Below are 19,996 nucleotides of genomic sequence, written 5' to 3' on the forward strand. Positions count from 1 at the left end.
TAGACGTAGTGGAGATTTCATTTTCGCGTGAAAAGTGCCCTAAAATGAGTCTAAACTGGTCTGTACAAACGTCGTGACGTGGGCCTAGTATGGGAGTTGCTTGCTCCGGGTTATGGGCTCCTGGTTGAACTCAGGATCGAGTTGAGAAGCATGGACTGATCCTCTGTAATTTTCAATTTGCCCCGGCCATTTATTCACAGACCACAGAGGATACTATCCATCTTAACAAACGAAGCCAGGTGATTCTCTGTTTTGATAAACGGTTGACTTTCAACACCCACATTTGCTATTGTTTTAAACTGATAAACCCTTAATGGGCAACAAACGGTTTGAACTTCATTAAAGAATAGCTCGGCATTGTCTAGGTTTTCTCATAATCGCACCTACCTGACAAAGGTAGCTTGGCGAGGTGCTTTACTAAATAGACCCTTCCTTGGCTTTTCAACTTTTGACATGAATCAGTTGGCGAAAATCCGTCGACACCGCTGAAAAAAAACCGTCTTAAAACTAGTAAATTTGCCGAGTTTGAGAGTGATTTGTTGACAACTACGACAATAAAGCTCCGCGAAGTGGCGAAATTTTACAGAAGTTTGTATGGTAGGGGGGGAGGCAAGTTTGTGCACCCAACCCTGCAAAACATCGCGCCTTTGCGAAGGCAAATGTATCACTTTCTAGCTTAGCAAGTTTACGAATGTTAAGGCGCTCTTTTCAGCGGTGTCGACGACGGATTTTTGGCAAATGATCCTCATCAAAAGTTGGGGAAAGCCATGAATTATTATTACCAAGGTCTTCAACTCTAAGCTCGGTTCAAAACAATCGGGGGATCCCGTTTGAACTCGTAATTCATAATCAATTCGAAAAAAAGGTCTTTCGATTTTCTTTTCTTGTTCAAGAATTTACACCTTTATTCTTAGAACGAAAGTTGAAATAATAATTATTGCAATTAAACAAATAAACCAAAAGAAAATTAGCTTTAGGTCTCCTGTTACTGCGTCGCTGCATAACGTAACCAAGGGATAATAATAACTTAAGGTTACTGTTCGCCAAAGAATAGATGATGGGGTATTTTTAGCCGGCAGAGAAGAGGGTTTTTTAACGAAAGCTCATTACGTTGATCGCGGCTGCGACCTTGTAAGCATATAAAAAATCAAGTGGGGAGGACGGTTACATCATTCTTTGACTCGTCTTAACTCGCTGTTAGTTTCAACGTCCAAGATGGTGGGAGAGCATTAGTCCCAAGAATAGTAGCATCGCCCGCACTGCAGAATACGCCTACTTTGTAGGCTACGATATCTCAACGACTGTCTTCTTATAAAATACCTAAAAAGAGACAATTTAGGACGGGTCCTCACAAAGGTTCGGTGTTCTTGACGTTGAAACTTAAGCTGCTCAAAAGATGACCCTGACGGTGACTTAATTGGTCGTAAACGTTTAGGTTTTAATTCTTTTATCTATTTAGCCTTGTAAAATAGTATTCCACACTCTGCGTTTCTTATAACAATAGATTTTCTTTCATTCTTGCATGTTCGTTTGTTTGTTTTTTGTCCTCTTCACGCGTATTTACGTGTGCTAAACTGGAATAATACAAAAACAGTTCGTGAACAGATTTGAAATGTTAAGCAAGTCCTTTGCCACTGGTATAAGTTACCAACCAGTGACCGTGTATTAAACGAGAAACATTAGTTAGAAACTCAAATAAGAGGGTAGTCACTAAACTGAAGGTTGCCATCTGCAGGGAACTGGTCAAGACACGCAGAGTGACCTGGCTCGGGACATTTTTTGAAGGTGCTCGGACGGTAAAATGCCCATCCACTGTCATGCCCCGTATCCATCCAGTGTTCTGCGTGTCGGTACATATTGGGTCCATATCGGTTACGAGCAAAAAGCCCCGGATTGCGCATAACCGTCACCCACTGCCCGGCAAATTGCACTTTAGTAGGCTTGCGACCGCTCGCTACAAGAGCCTCTGATTCCATCAAGTGTTGACCATACAGTTCCAACGTCCAGCGGGTTGTACCTACACGAAACTTACCACCAGCCTGACGCCCGTCTACGCAGCACCACAACGAGCCGTCATCGTCGCTTAGGCTGTAACCAGCTGCCATGAATTTCGATCGAAGCTGTTTAAACGCCGTGTAATTGCCTGTGAGAAAGGTGATGTCGGCATCACGTTCCCATGGCAGCACTTTGTTGAATTTGACAGCACCTAAAATCCGGAAATTGCAGAAAGAGTTAAAATAACTAAATGAAATAACTAGTAGTACTTAAATAATAATAATAATAATAATAATAATAATAATAATAATAATAATAAGCTAATAATGAATATATTTATAAGCAGACTAAAAATTATCCTTTTTCCAAAACTATTCCATTTTTATAGATAATGGACAATGGAACAGTATAGTAAATTAATAAATTTTAGTTTGTGTAAAAAATACCTATTATTACCTAATTAACAAATTTGTATAGGTAATAGCATGATTTCTAGTGATATTTGGCATAAAGTGATATTTCAAAATTGTTATACGTAATTTCACGAGCCGTTAGGCAGAGGGAAATTTGAGACAATTTTGAAATATTACGAGTGGTATTTATGCCAAATATCACGTACAAATCATGCCATTGTTTGTTTATACTACTACCCGCAATAGTTTTGTAATTTTCACATGTAGGTATTTCAAAATAAGCTGAAATACCACTGCTCTAAGCCAATCATATTGCAGAAATTTCTCATGTAGTAGTATAATACTTGTAATATGGTGATTTTACTTGGCCCGTGAAACATAGAATAACAACTAGTGCAAAATGGCTACAAGTAAACAAAAGAAGACAATGGAATTAATGCATAATAGCGCGTAATATTCTTCTACCTGTTTCACGGGTCAAGTAAAATCATCCTATAATGCATGCATATAGTAATACAGTAGAACCCCGCTACCCCGAACTAGTCTAAGTCCAATTTCCCTTGGATTTCACCTCACTTTTCAGTCATTTTTACTCGGTAAATTTGAAATTTCCCGCTAACTCAGATTAAACTCACCGAATTTCCCAAACTTCACTGAAATTTACCCCGATAACTCGAATTCTGGTTCAGTTTTTGTAACTTCACTCCGATACTATCCCATAAGCTCTTCGGCTTTTTTTTTGTCACAAAAGGTGAAGGCGACAATCCCGAAAGGTATTGTGGGTGGTTTGAGTGCACTGTTCTTCAAAGAAATTTGGTACGGGAGGCCACAGACATATGTTTGCGCCAACTACGCCTGGAATAATAATAATGATGATAACAATAATAATAGACCGAGGAATTTTGTGGAACCCCCTGATCCTCAAACTGTTTATGTCAAAAACCTGCAGTTGCGAAAGAAATCTTGTTGTTTGTTTTCTTTGTTAAAAACGATTAGCAAGTATGACGATTTTTTACTAATAACGGCTTTCCTTTGCTACTCGATATTGCTGATTTCTTTTACTTAATGTTTACAATGTATCAGGATATCCCGGTGCCTTGAGGTGCAATTGGAAAATTACATTTCATTAATGACCCAACGCCGGAGCTGGCTGCTGCCTAGCAGAAGAAATTGAAATTACCTAATAAGGTTCCTTCTTGAAACTCGCAGAACAAACCAGCATCTTCACACTCCTTCATAACAAATTTGATGGCATCCGCAAGATTTTCCAAATCACATGGGGGAACCCCGATTCCGGAGTTAAAGCTGCACGAGTCTGAGCTAGTGTGAGAGTGGCCACGCCTACAGCCATACCAGCGGACTCTGCCACTAGACTCGACCCATTTCTTCACGTCCCATTTTCTGGCCAAATCTACATATCGTTCATCCGGGATTTCCCGGAAATACGTATTGAACATGACGTCAGGACAGCTGACGACTATCTTCTCCGGGTAATGAGTTTTTAGACGCCAGAAAATGTCTTGGAAGACGCCAAAATGTAAGCTATGGAAGAAACAAAAACGAGGACTCCAATAGATAAGTGGTCTAATCAAGAAAAAAATACAATGAAACATTTCGATAATAGCAGAGGAGCCAGGGGGACACATGTAAAAGACAATCTGAGAGTGACTTAAGCATTATTTGACTCCTAAAGGAGACCATGTGACGGTATTTGTTTCTTATTATTGCTGTTGTTACTTTAATTTTCTTTGCGCTTTATCCTAACCATACCTTCATGGGTAAAAAGATTGGCTTTGAGACCAAAATCTGCAATTTCTACCTCGAAGGGGGCATCGCGTGGCAATAACTGCAATCGGTCATAAAACTGAATCCTGAAGTTCCTAATTTCAAAATATTCCCCCAACACAAAAGGTAATCTTGAGGAGGTATACTTTTATACATAATGCCATATCAGGCACTCCATATATAGTGCAGATTGCATGGATCGCTTACAGGAAAATTAATGAAGCGAAACGTTTAGGGGCAAATCACGTTTTAGCATACAATAGAGCATGATATATTAGAGTCCTTAGAAAACATTTATCCTGGGATATAGTAGGAATTGTTGGTGCTTAGTCGAGAAAAGATAGAGTTGCTAAATGCTGTTAAATGTGTTCGGTTATAAGGCTAAATTTCAGATTCATAACCCCCTCGCCATACGAGGGAAAAATATTCACTCTGATACGGGACTTTAGACATACAGTACAACCCCCGATTACAAGCTCATCTATTCATACCCCCCTCTTCAACTCCCCAGGTAAAGGTTCACCCAAAACTCCTTACGAAATTGTATGAACCAAAGGTTTTAATATAACCCCTCCTACCCCACCCTCTCAGCCATATAACAACGCTCAAATGCTTCGAGATTTGAATATATTTAGTGGTATACTTACTTTTTGTCTAGTCCAATTTTCCGTAGCTCCTCGGTTTTGGCCATAAAAGGACCAGACAGCACATCGCACACAACACACTCGGAAAAAGAGTGGTAATAACCACCCCTAAAGTAGGCAGTCCAATTCCTAAATGTAACTTGAACACAGCCAATGTCCCATTCCCCCTCCTGATTTCGAAGGCTCCCCCCGGCAACAACTGCATTTTTGTTGTCACTGAGCACGCGCACGAGGCGCTCAAGATCTACGTCATCATCAAAGTGAGTTACATCAGAAGCAAGAAGCACGTAGGGCGTGGTCACTTCCTGTAGTAGCTTGGTCCACGTCTCCCCGTGCGTGAGTTCTGCGAAGACCACATTCTTAATGTTCAAATTCAGTTTCGCCAAATTTTCGACGTGGAACTTTTTCGTAGATGCAATAAAAATACTTATTCTTGGATCATATTGTGCGACGCCTTGAAAAAACTGAAATTGTTTTTTCTCGGACAATTCTTCGGGTAAGACCAAAAGTACCGTGACGAGTAAGTGAATTGGGACAAACTCTGCACAGTTGACTCGCTGGAATCCTTTTCTGAAATAAGGATATCCATAAGCTAAACTTTTACCCATAAACTTCTCAGGACAAACCTCTTTTTTAGAAGAAGAAGCGGAATTTTCTAGTGACGATTTTCCTACAGGGACGTTTGCATCCTGTTGAGGAAAAGTTTTTCCACCCAAAGATTCGATGATATCATTTAAAGATTCAATATGTTGTCCAACACGATGATATTGTAAGGCAGACCTAATCAAGGTCCGTCTTGTCTCGGAAAGCTCCAAGGCTAAGCGTTTTAAATTGCCAACTATGTTCTGCAAGTCTTTGGCGCTCTTGGAATCAGATTGTTTCATATTTTTAGCTATTTTTGTGAAGTCTGTGTTAGTTTTCACTTGTGCAACGTTCTTAATGATTCTCTCTGGATTTTCCCTGATCCTGGCAAATTCGTTGAAGACTTTTTGATTCTCCACGCAGTCCGGACCGCGCATCTTCATCAACCCAAGCTGGCTGACAAATTGAAAAAGTAATAAAACGGTCATAATTAGAGCTACGCGTGTTAGAACCCATCGTATCTTCAAGCGACTCATTTTGTGAAGAGACCCCAGCTGCAGTGTTCATCGAGCTCAACTCATGCTTTACTAAAGGGTAACATTCAACTCCTTGTTTCAGTCATCTTGATAATCTGTAGGGACATTAAAAAAATGCAGCATAAACACATCTTCTTTTAGATTCAGAGTGGTTTTCAAATTAGCTTCAAAAATAATTTCGTGGCTTCTTAGGTCTCGCATTTCTTTGTTCCGTGATTGACTTAAGAATCCCCCTTCTTTGTTTTTTTTTTTGTTTGTTTGTTTGTTTTTTTTAACCAGTCAGAAGCAAAACCCAAACCAATTTTCGGACGCGTTTTCCCAAGCTTAGTGTCGGCTGCACGCATCTGCTGTACACGGTTGGTTCACTTGATTTAATCTTAAGCAAGGTGCAAACGGACGCAACAACTCCCAACATTGTTGGTTCAACAATGCTGGGAGTTGTTGTTTGCGCGAAGCTAAAAATTTGACCGGTTTCAAACTTTACTCACTCTTTTTGTTTTGTTTTCCGTTAGTGCAATATTTTATCTCAGTGTGAGAAATACATGTATAAAGCTATTTCGAGAAAGGTTGTTGGAAACAAAGTGCACGCGACAATTCCGAAAGGTAATATGGGATATGATCAATACACTGTTCCTGACACCTTTAGCTCTCGCAAACATACATCCATGCCCTCTCATGCCATTCTTTCAAATTTCTTTGAAGAAAAGTGAACTCAAAACTACCCACAATAACTTTCGGGATTGTCGCGTGCACTTTTTCCTACAAACTTTCTCGAAATAGCTGTATAAAATTTTTAAAATCGTCCCGGCAGTGGAACTTTGGTATAACGAGCCTCTAACGAACAATTTCCTTTTCACCAGTAATAGTAAAATTTATGGAAAAGAACCTCGATATAACGAAACCTAGTTATAGTGAACATTGTCCTGAAACTCTGAGTTTTGATTTTGTAATGTGCAAAGAATGCTATAAGGTGGTATTGAAACAAAGCTTCTTCCACAAGTTTTACTAAATATCGACCATTTTTTCTCTGGGTTAAAAAATAATGTTTTTGGATCTTGATTTGAGGCCCTAGGCCAAACACTTGTCAAGGTGATATAACTAGCAATCTTATCGTTGCCAATGGTATTTTGAATTGTTTTTTTCTGTGAATTGGTAAAATCTACGTACATACTTGTAAAGCTAAGATATTTTTGTCTGTTTTGTCCTGCGAATGTGTTTTTTTTTTAATCATTTTACCTTCTCTTTTGTTCACCAATTTTAATCACTCCCCAAAATTTGTATTTGAAATTTCCATCAGCTTTCTGGTCTGAACAGTTAGAGATCGTAAAAAAAGAAATAAGTTGAAGGCGAGGATAATCGTAGCTAGAAGTACAACTACTCGATAACGGAACTGAGAGAAATAAAAACAAATACTTAAAAACAAATACCTGGAAACCGTACCTTGTTTAAACGAGTCCAATTTGACACTGAATGTCAAGTTATCATATATCAACTGGAGAAGACCGTTTGATGCAAAAACTAATACGGAGCTTTGATCAAACGTTTTGGGTTCGTGCAATTTTGATACTTTTTGGAAAACAAATCTAAAAGCTTTATAAAGAAGGCTATAAAAACGTTCTCGCAAACTTTACAAACGACCCTTCAGTGTTATCCAGCGATGCGCTCTGTTGCCAATTTTCGTCATTAAAAAATTCTGGAACTAAAACAAGCTGAGAGAAACACATAGAAATAAGGTATCCCATGTTTACCTTAATTGTTATTATGTAAAATTGGTGTTGAAAAAGAATACGATAGACATTATTTGCTTGTTTGTCTTGTAGTCCCTTGTCGATCACGCTATGTTCAGAATATTTTACACGGCTTTGTCTGGATGGAAATATATAGTGTATAACAGCATGAAAATGTCCAGTTTTTAAAAAACTCCTCTCTTGAGGATCTTTAAATTATCTAAGGGGGCAAAAGCGAACACAATAATGAACTACCACTATAAAATGCAATAAAAATGCGTTATTACTTCGATGGATTTAACCGCATTGTCTTGGTTTATCTTATACTATTCTGATTTTTAAATACAGCAACGTCTATGATCTGAAAATATTTTATCTCGAAGTTGTCTCCTTGGGGTAGAAAACCGCAGCCAATCTTTTCGGCATATTTTCATGTTGCTTTAACAAATAGATCTTATGCAAAATATATAAGCATCCGCCACAAAATTATCTTCTCGAGGGTAACGACCACTCCAAATTGGGATTTAGATTTAAAATTTAATACTAACCGGAAACGTTTGTGATAAGTTTTGCTCAAATTTAAACAATCGAAAGCGAATGACAGACTTGGTCCAATTTCTCGGGAGCTCTTGTGCTGTAAACATGGCAATTAAGTAGGCGAGAAATGCTATTCTTTAATACATGTTGGCACTTTATAATTTATGTAAACTGTGTGAATTTTTTCCTTTCTCTGCAAGCTATCTTTTTTCAAGGGTGACGACAAACCAACTAGTTCAACGTGCATTGTCCTGCATTCTATTTTAACATTGTATATTTCTTTTGTAAGCTATTTAAATTTCGGTGAGAAGACAATTGGATTCTAAGTTATGGTTTTGGCTGAATTCAAAAGCCACCCTCGCCGCTCGTGACAACCTTGGGCTTTTGCCGTTAAAAAATTACAATAGACTCCAGGGGAGTATGCGTATCCTTGAAAGGAATAAATATATACAACTTTTTTCGTTCTGCGTTTATACGTTTGAGTGAACAGAACAATTGACGAATTTTACAACCGTGGAGGTCCATCATGCAACTGCAAGGGCCAAACAATTCCCAACCCGTTTTCATGTTATATTTCTCAGTCGATTTGTATAACATATGCTAAACTCAGAGATCATTTCTACCACTGTCATTTACACGGGGGAATCGCGATCCTTGACCATCAAAACATTTTTGCCTTCGAATGTATTCCACTTGCTTAAAAAAAACATCCAGACTGTTTCATTGCGCAGATACCGAACGATCCAAATCGCAACCACCTGATCAAAATGTAATACAAGCTCGAGAAACTCGCCCTGACCTCGCAGAAAAATATCAGTTTACAATACCTTACATTCATTGCAACAGCTGATAGAATTCCGAGCAAGAGAATCGCTTCTACTTGTCTCCAGTTCATGGCTCCCAGATCTCTGAGAGTACTATTTCGTTCGTTCGAGCTGGATCCAGCGGAGAACACCAACAAAAATGCACGTGTATAAAAATTAGCATGCGAGGAAGTTTAGCCTCATGCACCTGTCTGGTGCTATGAATATTTTTTTTATCGCTTGCAGCACGCTTATTGGCTTGCAGTACGCACGTCAAGTTTCTCCTGTAGCCGGTTATATTTGGAAATTGGTCCCAGCATGTTCAAAAATCCTGGAAGTAGTTACAAGTGTGTTGAAAAAGTTCGTTACTTAAGAGCTGCTGTCTGCAGAGTTCAATTTTTTTCCAAAATCTAACCATCCTTTCTTTCTGGTACTTAAGCGTCAAAATATTCTACCGAGAGTATTACTTTCATATTTAAAAAGGTCTGAATAATTGTTTTCGCCAGAAAGTATATGATATTAAAATATGTTTGGATGATTTGCTATCAAATCTCAATGTTAAATATTTATATGAAAAAAAAATAAAAGAGCCTCTCGTTCGCTGAAAAAATTACGAAAATCTTCGCTAGGCCTATTAATAGTAACTATATTTATTAAACAAAAACAAAAACTCCTTCCTTGATTTATGCTTACGAGGAGATATTTTCAATATCAAAAACTTGTAGACGGTATTTAAAGTTGAAACTCCTATAAAAATCATGTGTAAACTTAAAAAGTCAAAATTTCAGCCACTGTTTTCTAAAAAAGTATACAATGTTCCTTCCTTTGGTAATAGGTTATTTTTTTCCACCTTACTGTTAACTTACTATGAACAATCGCAATAACGAGAAAAATTCTTCAGTTTATCCGTGTTTAGTGGTAAATAAATTGAGTCTAGCAAGCGTAGTTTTCTCTGTGATATTTCACGATTTCATTAGTGACCAGTCAAGTATTTAACATTTACATCGAAATTCCGGTTGGCAAATCAAATGGTTCTCGGCATTCCAAGTGGCAGGCTTTAGAAAAGCGAAAAGCGAAGCGTCCTTCGTCCGGTCTGAAACGAAACCACTGCTGATTTATATAAAACACTTTTGTTTTCTGTTGCAGAATTTAAGATAAATTTCAGTGTTTGTCTTTGTACATCAACACTGCCCACTGCCCACCTCGAAAACTCACCGAGTTTGTTCTTAATGAATAAACTCAGGGATTGGAAGATCGGTCATTTTCATGCAAGACCGATCACAAGCTGGAAAAAAGCGTGGTGTCATTAACACAACAGCAGAATATTATTTGCAGCTAAAAACAGTTGGATGACTTTGCGCATGAGTAGACCATTATTTGTAGGCAGTAATTTGGAGGTCACGTGGTGGGCTCCCAGCCAATGAAAAGGAGGAGAAATTTGCACTTGCATCGAATGATTAGGCACTATCGTTAAGTCCCGCAAACTAAATAAGCCTCAGTTCTTGCACTTTTCAAAGTCCTTCTTTAAGGGGCAACCGCATATATTTGGAAGGGCTTTTAAATGGGACGAAGTTTATTTCAGGTGCTTTAGCAATGATAACGTAAGGACATTGACTTCAAACACACGCACTGTAGCGATAGGGGTGCCGTAAAGACCATACATGACGGTGCAATATACTAACCCGGGAGCCCATGAGTGGTCATGCGTAGGCTCCTACAACCAACAATATTGTCATCATCAGCAGATATCCTATAAGTAAAAACTCACTTCTGGGCTTGTCCGTTATGGTATATAGTCAGTGTTGTGTATGAGTGCAATACTGGGGATTATCTCAGGGTGGGGGGTTTATGGTCCCTTAGTAATAGTAAAATATATGGAAAAGAACTCTTCTAACGAACCCTCGTTATAACGAACACATTTTGCCAACGGCCCTTGGCCCGTCACTATATCGACTGAGGTTCCACTTGTATAACCATCAGGACATAAATCAAGATATTTTGCATTATTTCGGTATAAATGATGATAAATAACAGATCAAAAGAAGTCAGTGTCAAATATTTTGTTGAGTATAACTGAGGGCATATTCAAAGCCAGGGTTTTAGCCATTTGGCTTCGCCAAAAAGTCCCCAAACGTTCTGGGCAACAACAAAAAAAAATAATCATAATCCACTCACCCTTGAAAGTGATTTTCTTGTTGAACCCTTTATATTGACGTGTCAGTTATGTAGTCTGGAAAATAAATGATTACAGAAATATTAGCAATTCAATCAGAAGAAACTGATGAGAAGTCCGTCACAAATAAAAAGAAACCTCAAATACAGCTGGTTTACGCGTTTAATTCAAAACAAATAACACGTGAACTAACGTTACTGCGACAGCTGAAAAATTGAAAATACTGCTCATTATATTAGGTGAAACAGTAGAATTTGTTGGGCCGCGATTTTTGTCCAGTTTTGTAAGATGAACACAAATCTTACGCTCCCGATACGCTCTCAAATCTACTCCGCAGTCTTACGAGTCTGTTGAAATAAGGTCAGAGGTAAACATAACCTTACACTTGCCATTTCAATTCAAAGACAAAAAAAGCAAAATAAATTTTCATACGTTCTGTTTTGAAGAACAAAAGATTCATTATAGATTCAGTTCAGGGAAAAAGATCAATTAATAATTAAGTAATTAACCGTCTTGACTTTACTGTCATCATGATGTTTCCTACAGATTTGAACCGATCTTTCACACTAGTGCACTAAAAGAGATTACTGCAATAAAACTAAAATCAAACCAAGCAAATACAATTCCTTGCTAAAAAACCCTCGCGTAGAGGGTTTCCACTGAGTGTGAAAATTAATAACACAAAGAGATAATATGGTTGAAAATATTTCCCACCACTGCGAATTAGTTCTCAAGTTCCTGTACCTTTCACGTCCGAATTCTCGAAACCGAACGTAAAACAAGGTTTTTACTTACCAGCCTAGTAATACTCAAAAAGGGATTTAAGAGAGACGATATTTGCAATTGATTTCACTTTGCTAGTAGAAAACGTGTACAGTATAAAAAAACCAACTGATTGTTTTCAGCTCTTTAAAATCGAAACATTTTTGCCCAACCACTTATCAGTTACCTAGAAACTACAAATCAATCATTTTTTAGCGTGTCCAGGGATAAATTCTTGTTTTTCGATTTCGCTGTCACTTGTCATTTGCTCACCAAGTAAACAACAGAAACGAGGCAGAAATACAACAGCAATATGGTCGAGCTTAGTATGGGTTTGAAACTGTTATGAGTCCTTTCGACTTAGGGCTCGTTTATACTAAGAAACGTCTTCCCGGTAAAGAAGGTCACTCTCCTAGCCGAGCCAACTTTAGAGAACGTTTTTATGTGAAAAGAGTTGATCCTTTTTCCCGAGTCAACAGCTAATTTACCGATAACGAATTTTTCTAGTTAAGTTAATTAATTACGTTCGCCAATTCTTGACAGGGTCGGTGGCCCTAGTGACGCCAATTAATGCAGACAGTCCCTCACCCATGAGAGATAGACCACCACAGAGGGAACTACATCCCCTACCCTTTACGAACAGTACATGGTTCTTTAACGTCGACCTACAGAATTTATATCTGCAAAGTGTTTGAGTCGGGACCTACGGTTTATCGTCCTTATCCGAAAACATTAGAAAGTCTAACCACTTGCAAAAGTCTTTACAAAAATGCAGCTCTTTTTCCTTGTAGAAGAGCCTAAAAGTTGGTGCGGCTGGGGTTTGAACCAGCGGCCTCCCGCGCAGCAGACCAACACTCTTCCTGAACTAACCGGGCGGCTGACAACAGCGCTCGCGCCTAGTCGCCACTTATTTACTCTCGCATTAGAATATCACTAAATCCTTCCCATCAATCACTGCGCATACAGAGAAGCTTGGGTACGAATCTGGCGCTCGTGTATAGTTGGGCCAAAGTGTACAATAAATGGAGTAGAAGATAGCCCGGCTTGGAGGGTGACCCTGGCCTACCATCGCGAAAGGGTGATCAAGCCAGGCAAGGTACCTTTTTAGTCGAGTTAACTATTTGTTTCTTATCGCGGTTAGTCACGTTTTGTAAGGAAATGAATGAAAAGATGACGGGCTCAGGGTAGGTCGAGTAAGCGATTGATTCTTTTATTCGAGACAAGTGTTCTTCATGTAAATGGAGCCTTACATAAATGTATGACGTTCGACGTATGACATTCACTATGATACTCCTCTAATTCTTGACAGAGTTGTTTACTGTAACTCTGTAACGCTATAGCGTTCTCGTCTACTCCATACTTTGACAAGAAATCACTGTTCAATAAAAATGCAAAGCTTTCATATGTCTGTAATTACCATTGACTGCCTTTACATTAGACTTGCCTACAAATCGAGCCCAGATTTTTTCACGAGCTCGAAGCGCGAGCAGTAGACTTTTTTTATGTTTTCTGCGGCAAAAGCGAGAGAGAGAGCTAACTACCAGAAACGGAAATGAGAAGCTAAGGACTTTGAGAAAGTCTACCTTTACATAAGAGAAACATATACTAACAAGGAAATGAAATGATCCAAACGCACTTATTTGGTCCGCCCCGGAGAAAACAAAGAAACCTGAGCTCCCCGGTCAAAAACCAGTTTGTGGGCCTGAATTTTTGGTGAAATAATTAGTCTCGTGTCAGCCGCTGCTGTCTTTTATATTTAACCATTTTAATAGGCCCTTAGGGTGATCAGCATGAAGTTTCTCATTGTAATATCAAAGTTTTACAAAACAGAGTGGTCATGAGAATTACGGACATGATCGCAGAAGATACATGTAAGTCTAACTAATACGTCAACAAATTCTCCCCACTGCCTCTACTGAAAACGTATACGGTCAACAAATGAGAACATAAATTTTGACGTTTGGGTTTAAAGGGCAAACGAATGAATATTTTAAACTAGTGCCAGGGGCACTCAACGACAATTTTCGGGAAAATATCTGTTCGGAAGACGATTTGAGATCTAGAATTTTCGGAACATTTGTTGTAAAATTTCTTGCTTGCCTGCCTCTCCTAAGATTTTCGAACATCTAAAAAATGGTAAAATTGCCCATTTTCAACGGATTTTTACCCTAAAAAGGTCACCTAGAATTTTCGGGAGCCTTTTTTCTGGCTGAAATTTTCGAACAGGTAAGTTTTGATCCCTATAATTTTCGGATCACTAGACTTTCAGCTAGGAAATCCGAACAGATGAAAAATTTATAACGGATAAAAATATGCCCATATCCACCGTTTAAATACTAAAACACGTTTAACAATGCTATGTTTAAGTGGTTTTGAACTATATTCTCGTTGGGTGCCCCTATAGTGCTTGTCTGTCTGCGTTCTACTTAAGCCGTTTTGTCAACTTTTTGCGTGGAAGAGTATCAAAAAACCTTGCCATTTACGACTACGCGAGGCCCTCCATCTCGAAGACAAGAAATCCAGAGGAAATCTAGAAATAACAAAAGAAGGAAAAGTTACCGGCAAAGCTTTGCTAGTGAAAGAAGAGGAATTAATTTTGAGCCCCGAATAACTGAAGGAGATTCTCATTGGACAAGCAGAGATTCTATTCTATAGCGAAAGCTGGTTAACTGACTACAGAGAGTCACGATGAAAATTAGTCTTTCTCAAAGTCCTTCGCTTCTCAGATTTCCGGTTCCAGTAGTTGGCCCTAGCGCGAAGCTCTCGCTCTATCTCTCTCTTTTGCGGCAGAAAACATAAAAAATCTACCACTCGCGCTTCGCGCTCGTGAAAAAATTCGCGTTCCAACCACTGAACCGGAGGGTTGCGAGTTCGATTCTTGCCCGGGGCATGGACATTTCCTTTGTCCACTGCGAGCATGGTTTCTCCTCCTTCCAAGTTGAAAATGTTCGCTGGAAATGTATGTGTGCTGCTCACTAGTGTATCATTAAAATTAAGTTTCAGAAGTCCTGCAGAAAAAAAAACAAACAGGAACAAACAAACAAACACTCTTCGGTAACTATCTAAATGCGATCAACAGACCAGACTTTTGATGCTTTTCTCATAAATAATTCAGTAGTCTAATAAATAAGCAAATATATACGTTCTAGGCGACTGAAACTATCATTTCTTTACTGTCGAACCACAACCATGAGTTTATAACATGATCCGAGAGGAACTGGCACCAGTAAAACAAATGGCGCCTGAAAGCCACGGAGAAAAAAAGGATGATCTGGCCTTTTTTACCCTCCAAATAGGTTAAACTTTCAGTTTTGCTGATTTAATTTAATTTTTTTGATTGCTCCGAGTTGATCCGAGTCAAATTTTATTTTATTTTTATTTTTTTATTCGATCCGAGTTGGTCCGAGTCGATCCGAGTTGATCCGACCCGGACTGGCGGTCCGAGTTGATCCGGTCCGACTTTTGTACCTGCCTAGCTGAAAATAATCATCAAAATACAAACCGGAGAACAGGTTAGATCGTCTCATAAGAGACCAGGCTGAGGAGTCTATGCTTACAAGGATATCAACTATTAAAGTTACTGATCTGACAGATGCCTGCCAAGGAATACGTCATTAATTCTGGCTGAATATTCAGTTTAAGAACTTGAAATCTTGAGTAAACTTAATGTGCGTTTTATATTAACAAAAGTGGACTGCACCTTTTTTTCTATTTAGATAGACATTTTCTTTTTGCCATCTCTTTTAGCTTTTGAACCATACTTGTTGATCGTTCAATATAGGTGGAACGTATGGTGGAATCTCTGAACGCACTTATAGTTTGTTAGTGGTTTGACACTCGTAGTTTCTTTTGTTTATACTTCGGTTTGACATGTTTAAGGTGACATTTTGGAAGCCTATTTTTGGCACGGATTTCTAAAAGAAAACAAGTCGAACGAACCGTTCTCAACTGAGTGTTCCGCGAGATTTCTCGTCCTTTTGTGTTAGAAGACGGCTTGAAGACTTCTTTCTGACTTTTAACTATTTGCGGTCTGAGAACTCTCAAACGATGAAGATATCAAATAAGCCACGCAGTTTGGAATTATTAACGGCCGTATTACACTTTGAAACTGGAGTAAAACTGGCTATGAGCCAAACTTTCTTTAGTTTACCCTATGAAGTTTTTGAAAATTTCAACACAAAGTCCAGCTGTAAATCTTGAAGCACAGAAAATTCCTGGTGTAGCTAAAGCATAAGCCTAATGATCAGCCAGGGGTTTTTATCTACGATCTTAAGTTAGCATTAAAGACCCTCGTTAAAAAAGAGTTGGCATTGAAGCTTTTGTTTGCATAAATATTCTAAAACCATTCGATGATCCATCAGCTTTTCGGCTTGTTGCGGCTCTTTAGTTTCAGATTCGGGTTACATTTCGTCACATACTTTAAAAGTATTGATAACTTACTCAAGGAATGATCTTTAGGGCAGAATTAGTCAGGTCTTTCTGGCGAAGAAGTGGAGGGTATCAATCGCATTAAAAGGATTTTCAGCACACTTTAGAGATGATAAACATGTATGACGTCGGACTGACGCCGAGCTTCGGCGCAGCGTTCAACAAAATGGCGGGAAATCCATATATGTAAACAACAAAAGTGGGACGGAAGATTTTTAGAATAGCTGGAGAATCCTTAAATCAGCACTAGAAACTTGGCTCTCAAAAAATCTAATTTTATTTCTATGAGCTATTTTGCATTTGCAGCCTGCATGCAAACCAAGACGTTGTTCTCAACATAATTGGCTTTTCGTAAGTGTATACGGATTCGTTTTTAGTTCACATCTGCCTCTTTTTCAGTGTCTCCACTCAATAACAGGTCACTTACGAGTCTATAAGCAAGACTGACATCTAGTATATCTCTTTTATAACAATTATTCCACGAGTGCCCGTTGGATATGAGATGAATAGCCAACGAGGCGCGTTTGTAAATACAACCGATTTTCAGCTTGTTTTTAATTTTGAGCAGACGCGTACAGCTATACCATATTTGGAGAGCATGGTATAATGGCTCATATGGCTAAGCCAATCAGAGCTCTAGAATTGCATTATCCAATGATTCAGTTTTTAATACTATAGCTCAATATAGAGTGTTTTCACATGACGTCACGGCGGCCATATTGGTGTCCCGAAGCAATAAAACGGCGGCCATGTTGGTGTTCCAAACCAGTCCTGTGGGAGTTAAACTCTTTTCTTATGTAAACGCTTTCTTTTGTTCCAATAAAAGAGAGGCAGAATGCATAGTTCCAGCCTCACTAGCCTGCGAAACAGGCGGTGTTTTAGTGAGTTTTTCTCTTAAGAATGTGGTTCGTAAAGTAAGAGACAAAGCCGCGTGAAAGCAAAACAGAGGTCAAAAGAGAAAACGATGGGTGAAGGGGCGAGGTTGACCGCAGCACTGTGCCCAACTGCCTGCCTTTTTTTGTCTTATCCCCTTCCCCATCAAACTTTGACCTCTTCCTTTGCTAGAACAGAAGCGAAAAACACACCAAAAAAGGCCTGCTATCAGGCTACATCAGTAGGCATATATTCGACGGTGTGAAGTATTACCAAGCCTTACCCGTATACTGTATTCCATTTACGAATCGGAATCAAATGCTTTTGAGCTGGTTCAGAGACAATATAAATTTGGTTTCCTGCAACTAACAATTAACTTTCCCTGGGCTGGTCTTCGAACCCCCCCCCCCTCCCCCCAACCCCCCGCCTTTCCATTTTTTCAGTAGTAACACGTTTCAGACGACGTGTCGTTATTTCAGTTTCGAAGTTCAACCGAGCCACTCCCAGATCTGACCCCGCCAACAGTATCTTCGGTCACGCTTCGGCATTGTTTTTAATTATTTTGTTCGATCAATAAATTTTGCCTGTCAAAGGGAGCTTAGTAAATCGCCACAATGTTTACTCAGACCATAAATATTCAGAAACGATAACTCATTCAAGTTCCGGAACGAACAAACATTGCTGCATCAGGCTGTAAGTAATAAGACCGGAGGAGAAAGCAAGTCAGTCATGCCTTCGACGTAGAGTTCTTTCAATATGCACCTTATAGTTATCGGGTCACCCTGCCAGCGGATGATCGATTTTGGCGTACGTACTCAGCGCGGAAGACGGCCAAAGGAGGCTCTGTTCGCTGGGTTTCATAGGATGAACACCTAAATGCAAACAGTTTGAAATAACGACGTCACAATGAAAAGCCAAAAATAGCATTTTGATATTTTGTTAATTCTGCAAACACTTTTGCAGAATCTTGAGAGGAGAGGTATTGAGGTTCAATCTTTAATCAGACCCGATCCCCGACTGAATACAGTGAGCGTGCCCAATTTTTTTCAGTCCTGCTTAGTCTTTTTCAATTCTGCTTTTTATGACAAAGTCATTGCAGTTAGGTTGATCGCGTTGTTCTATGGTAAATCCCTAATTTAAATTGGGGAAAACCAAGGAACCATGACTTAGTTTAGAGTGTCGTAATTATAACAAAAGGGATTCAGTGAAATGTCTGTTGTGTGTGGATTTAGTTGCTGTCTGTAAACTATTGGGGTGTCGTAATCGCGAGGTGGCCGCAGTTAACCCCAAAAAATAAAAATCATAAATAGGTGAAATACAGGACAGAATGAGCTAAAAGTTCCTAAAACTTAAAAGGTGGAAAGTCTGGACTTACTGAGAGGCCAGGACGTGATTTCACGCATTCCACAAAGTGCATTGCAAACTGACCAATTGTTTCTTCGCCTTATCCTCGCGCGTTTGCCTCGCTCACTCGTACGTCAACATGCTTCCGTCGCGTCGCTTGCGTGACAATCCTAAGGGACTGCAAGCATTCTAACTCAACACGATATTTCCAGGATCGGAGGTAAGGGCAACATTTAGTTGGATTTTTGTTTTGTTTTTCTTTGTTTGTTTGTTTTTTGTACACCCGGCAGTTAGACAGCTGAAATATACAAGCGTAACTGGCTGTATTACACGCAATAAGCCTTGCCGGAGCGTGTATAAATGTTCAGCAAGGCGAGGCAAAGAAGTCTCACACCACCATGTTTTTAGCGCGTAGTTCACAGCAAAAATTATTTCATAACCTTTTATAAACGAGTTGCTGTGCGTTCGAAAGTTATACGAAGCGAAAAAAAGTGACGCTATATTACTTCGGTCAGACGCAAGGTCCCATCTTGGAGAACGAGTCACCGCAAAACTGAAAGTGAACTGTCTGAACTGTGTCAACGGATTTAAACTTCAAGTTCATATCGATGGAGATTATAATCGAGAAAAATAACTAAAAAAAGAAACAGCGACTTCCCCTGCGTGATGAAATACAAACACTTACAAGCCAAGGAGCCACCTACACGTAAAAACACGATCAATTACGCTTCCATGTTGAAGTTCATGAGTTTACAACAGATCTCACTTAGACCAATTCACTTATGATTTCACTACTTACCGAAAAATCGACGCAAGCAAGAGTTTGAGCCTTACACCTTCGATAAACCTTGACCGATACCGCTAAATACTGTGCTCTCGCCATTGTACGGTTTGCGTGAGTCACTTTATCAGGTATAAAAAACGATTAAAGCAAGTAATTTTTTTTTACCTTCACTTCCCAGGGTCTTGAAAGCTCGTTGTTCTCTCAAATACCATTTTAAAAAAGTCAAGACCTTTGGAAATCCGTAGAAGAGAATCGTCTTTACCAAGATCCTCAACAGGACGTAGTAACACAGGTCCGCATTGACGACTTGCAAATGAATAGTGAAACTGAATGCTGCTAGCTAGGCTATGCTAATAATGTTGACGTTACGGCTAAAAATGAAATAAGAAAGGATTTAAATGTCATATCAGATGACATTAAAAAACGTGACAAGTTAAAAGTACGATCAAAAGGAAGTCAACAAAAAGAGGTAGGAAAGGGGAAAACGACAAAAGCAACGCTAGTAAGTCATGGTAAAGTATGCTCTTGTATCTTGTCTCAGATTGTAACTTTTAGTTCAAATAAGATCTTTTGAAACGCATAAAGAGGCATAGAATAAAATTCATCCAAG

At 39.1% G+C, this 19,996-nt stretch overlaps 1 protein-coding gene across 3 annotated transcripts; it reads right to left on the bottom strand.

Moving 5' to 3' along the window:
• Positions 1-1,409: 1,409 nt before the first annotated feature.
• On the bottom strand, positions 1,410-19,651 carry LOC140933322 (uncharacterized). Of its 3 annotated transcripts, none has more exons than XM_073382851.1 (5): positions 19,552-19,651; positions 11,198-11,252; positions 4,841-6,050; positions 3,589-3,950; positions 1,410-2,206 (listed from the first exon to the last, which is right to left on the bottom strand). In XM_073382851.1, the coding sequence occupies exons 3-5, from the start codon at positions 5,953-5,955 to the stop codon at positions 1,692-1,694; spliced, it is 1,992 nt and encodes a 663-aa protein (XP_073238952.1). In that variant the 5' UTR covers positions 5,956-6,050; positions 11,198-11,252; positions 19,552-19,651; the 3' UTR covers positions 1,410-1,691. The 3 variants fall into 3 exon arrangements, with proteins under 3 accessions (XP_073238952.1, XP_073238953.1, XP_073238954.1); XM_073382852.1 differs by lacking the exon at positions 19,552-19,651 and adding an exon at positions 16,398-16,465; XM_073382853.1 differs by lacking the exons at positions 11,198-11,252; positions 19,552-19,651 and adding an exon at positions 9,047-9,165.
• Between the last annotated feature and the right edge of the window lie 345 nt (positions 19,652-19,996).

The sequence above is a fragment of the Porites lutea genome, chromosome 4, assembly GCF_958299795.1.
Source record: "Porites lutea chromosome 4, jaPorLute2.1, whole genome shotgun sequence".
Classification (NCBI taxonomy): domain Eukaryota; kingdom Metazoa; phylum Cnidaria; class Anthozoa; order Scleractinia; family Poritidae; genus Porites; species Porites lutea.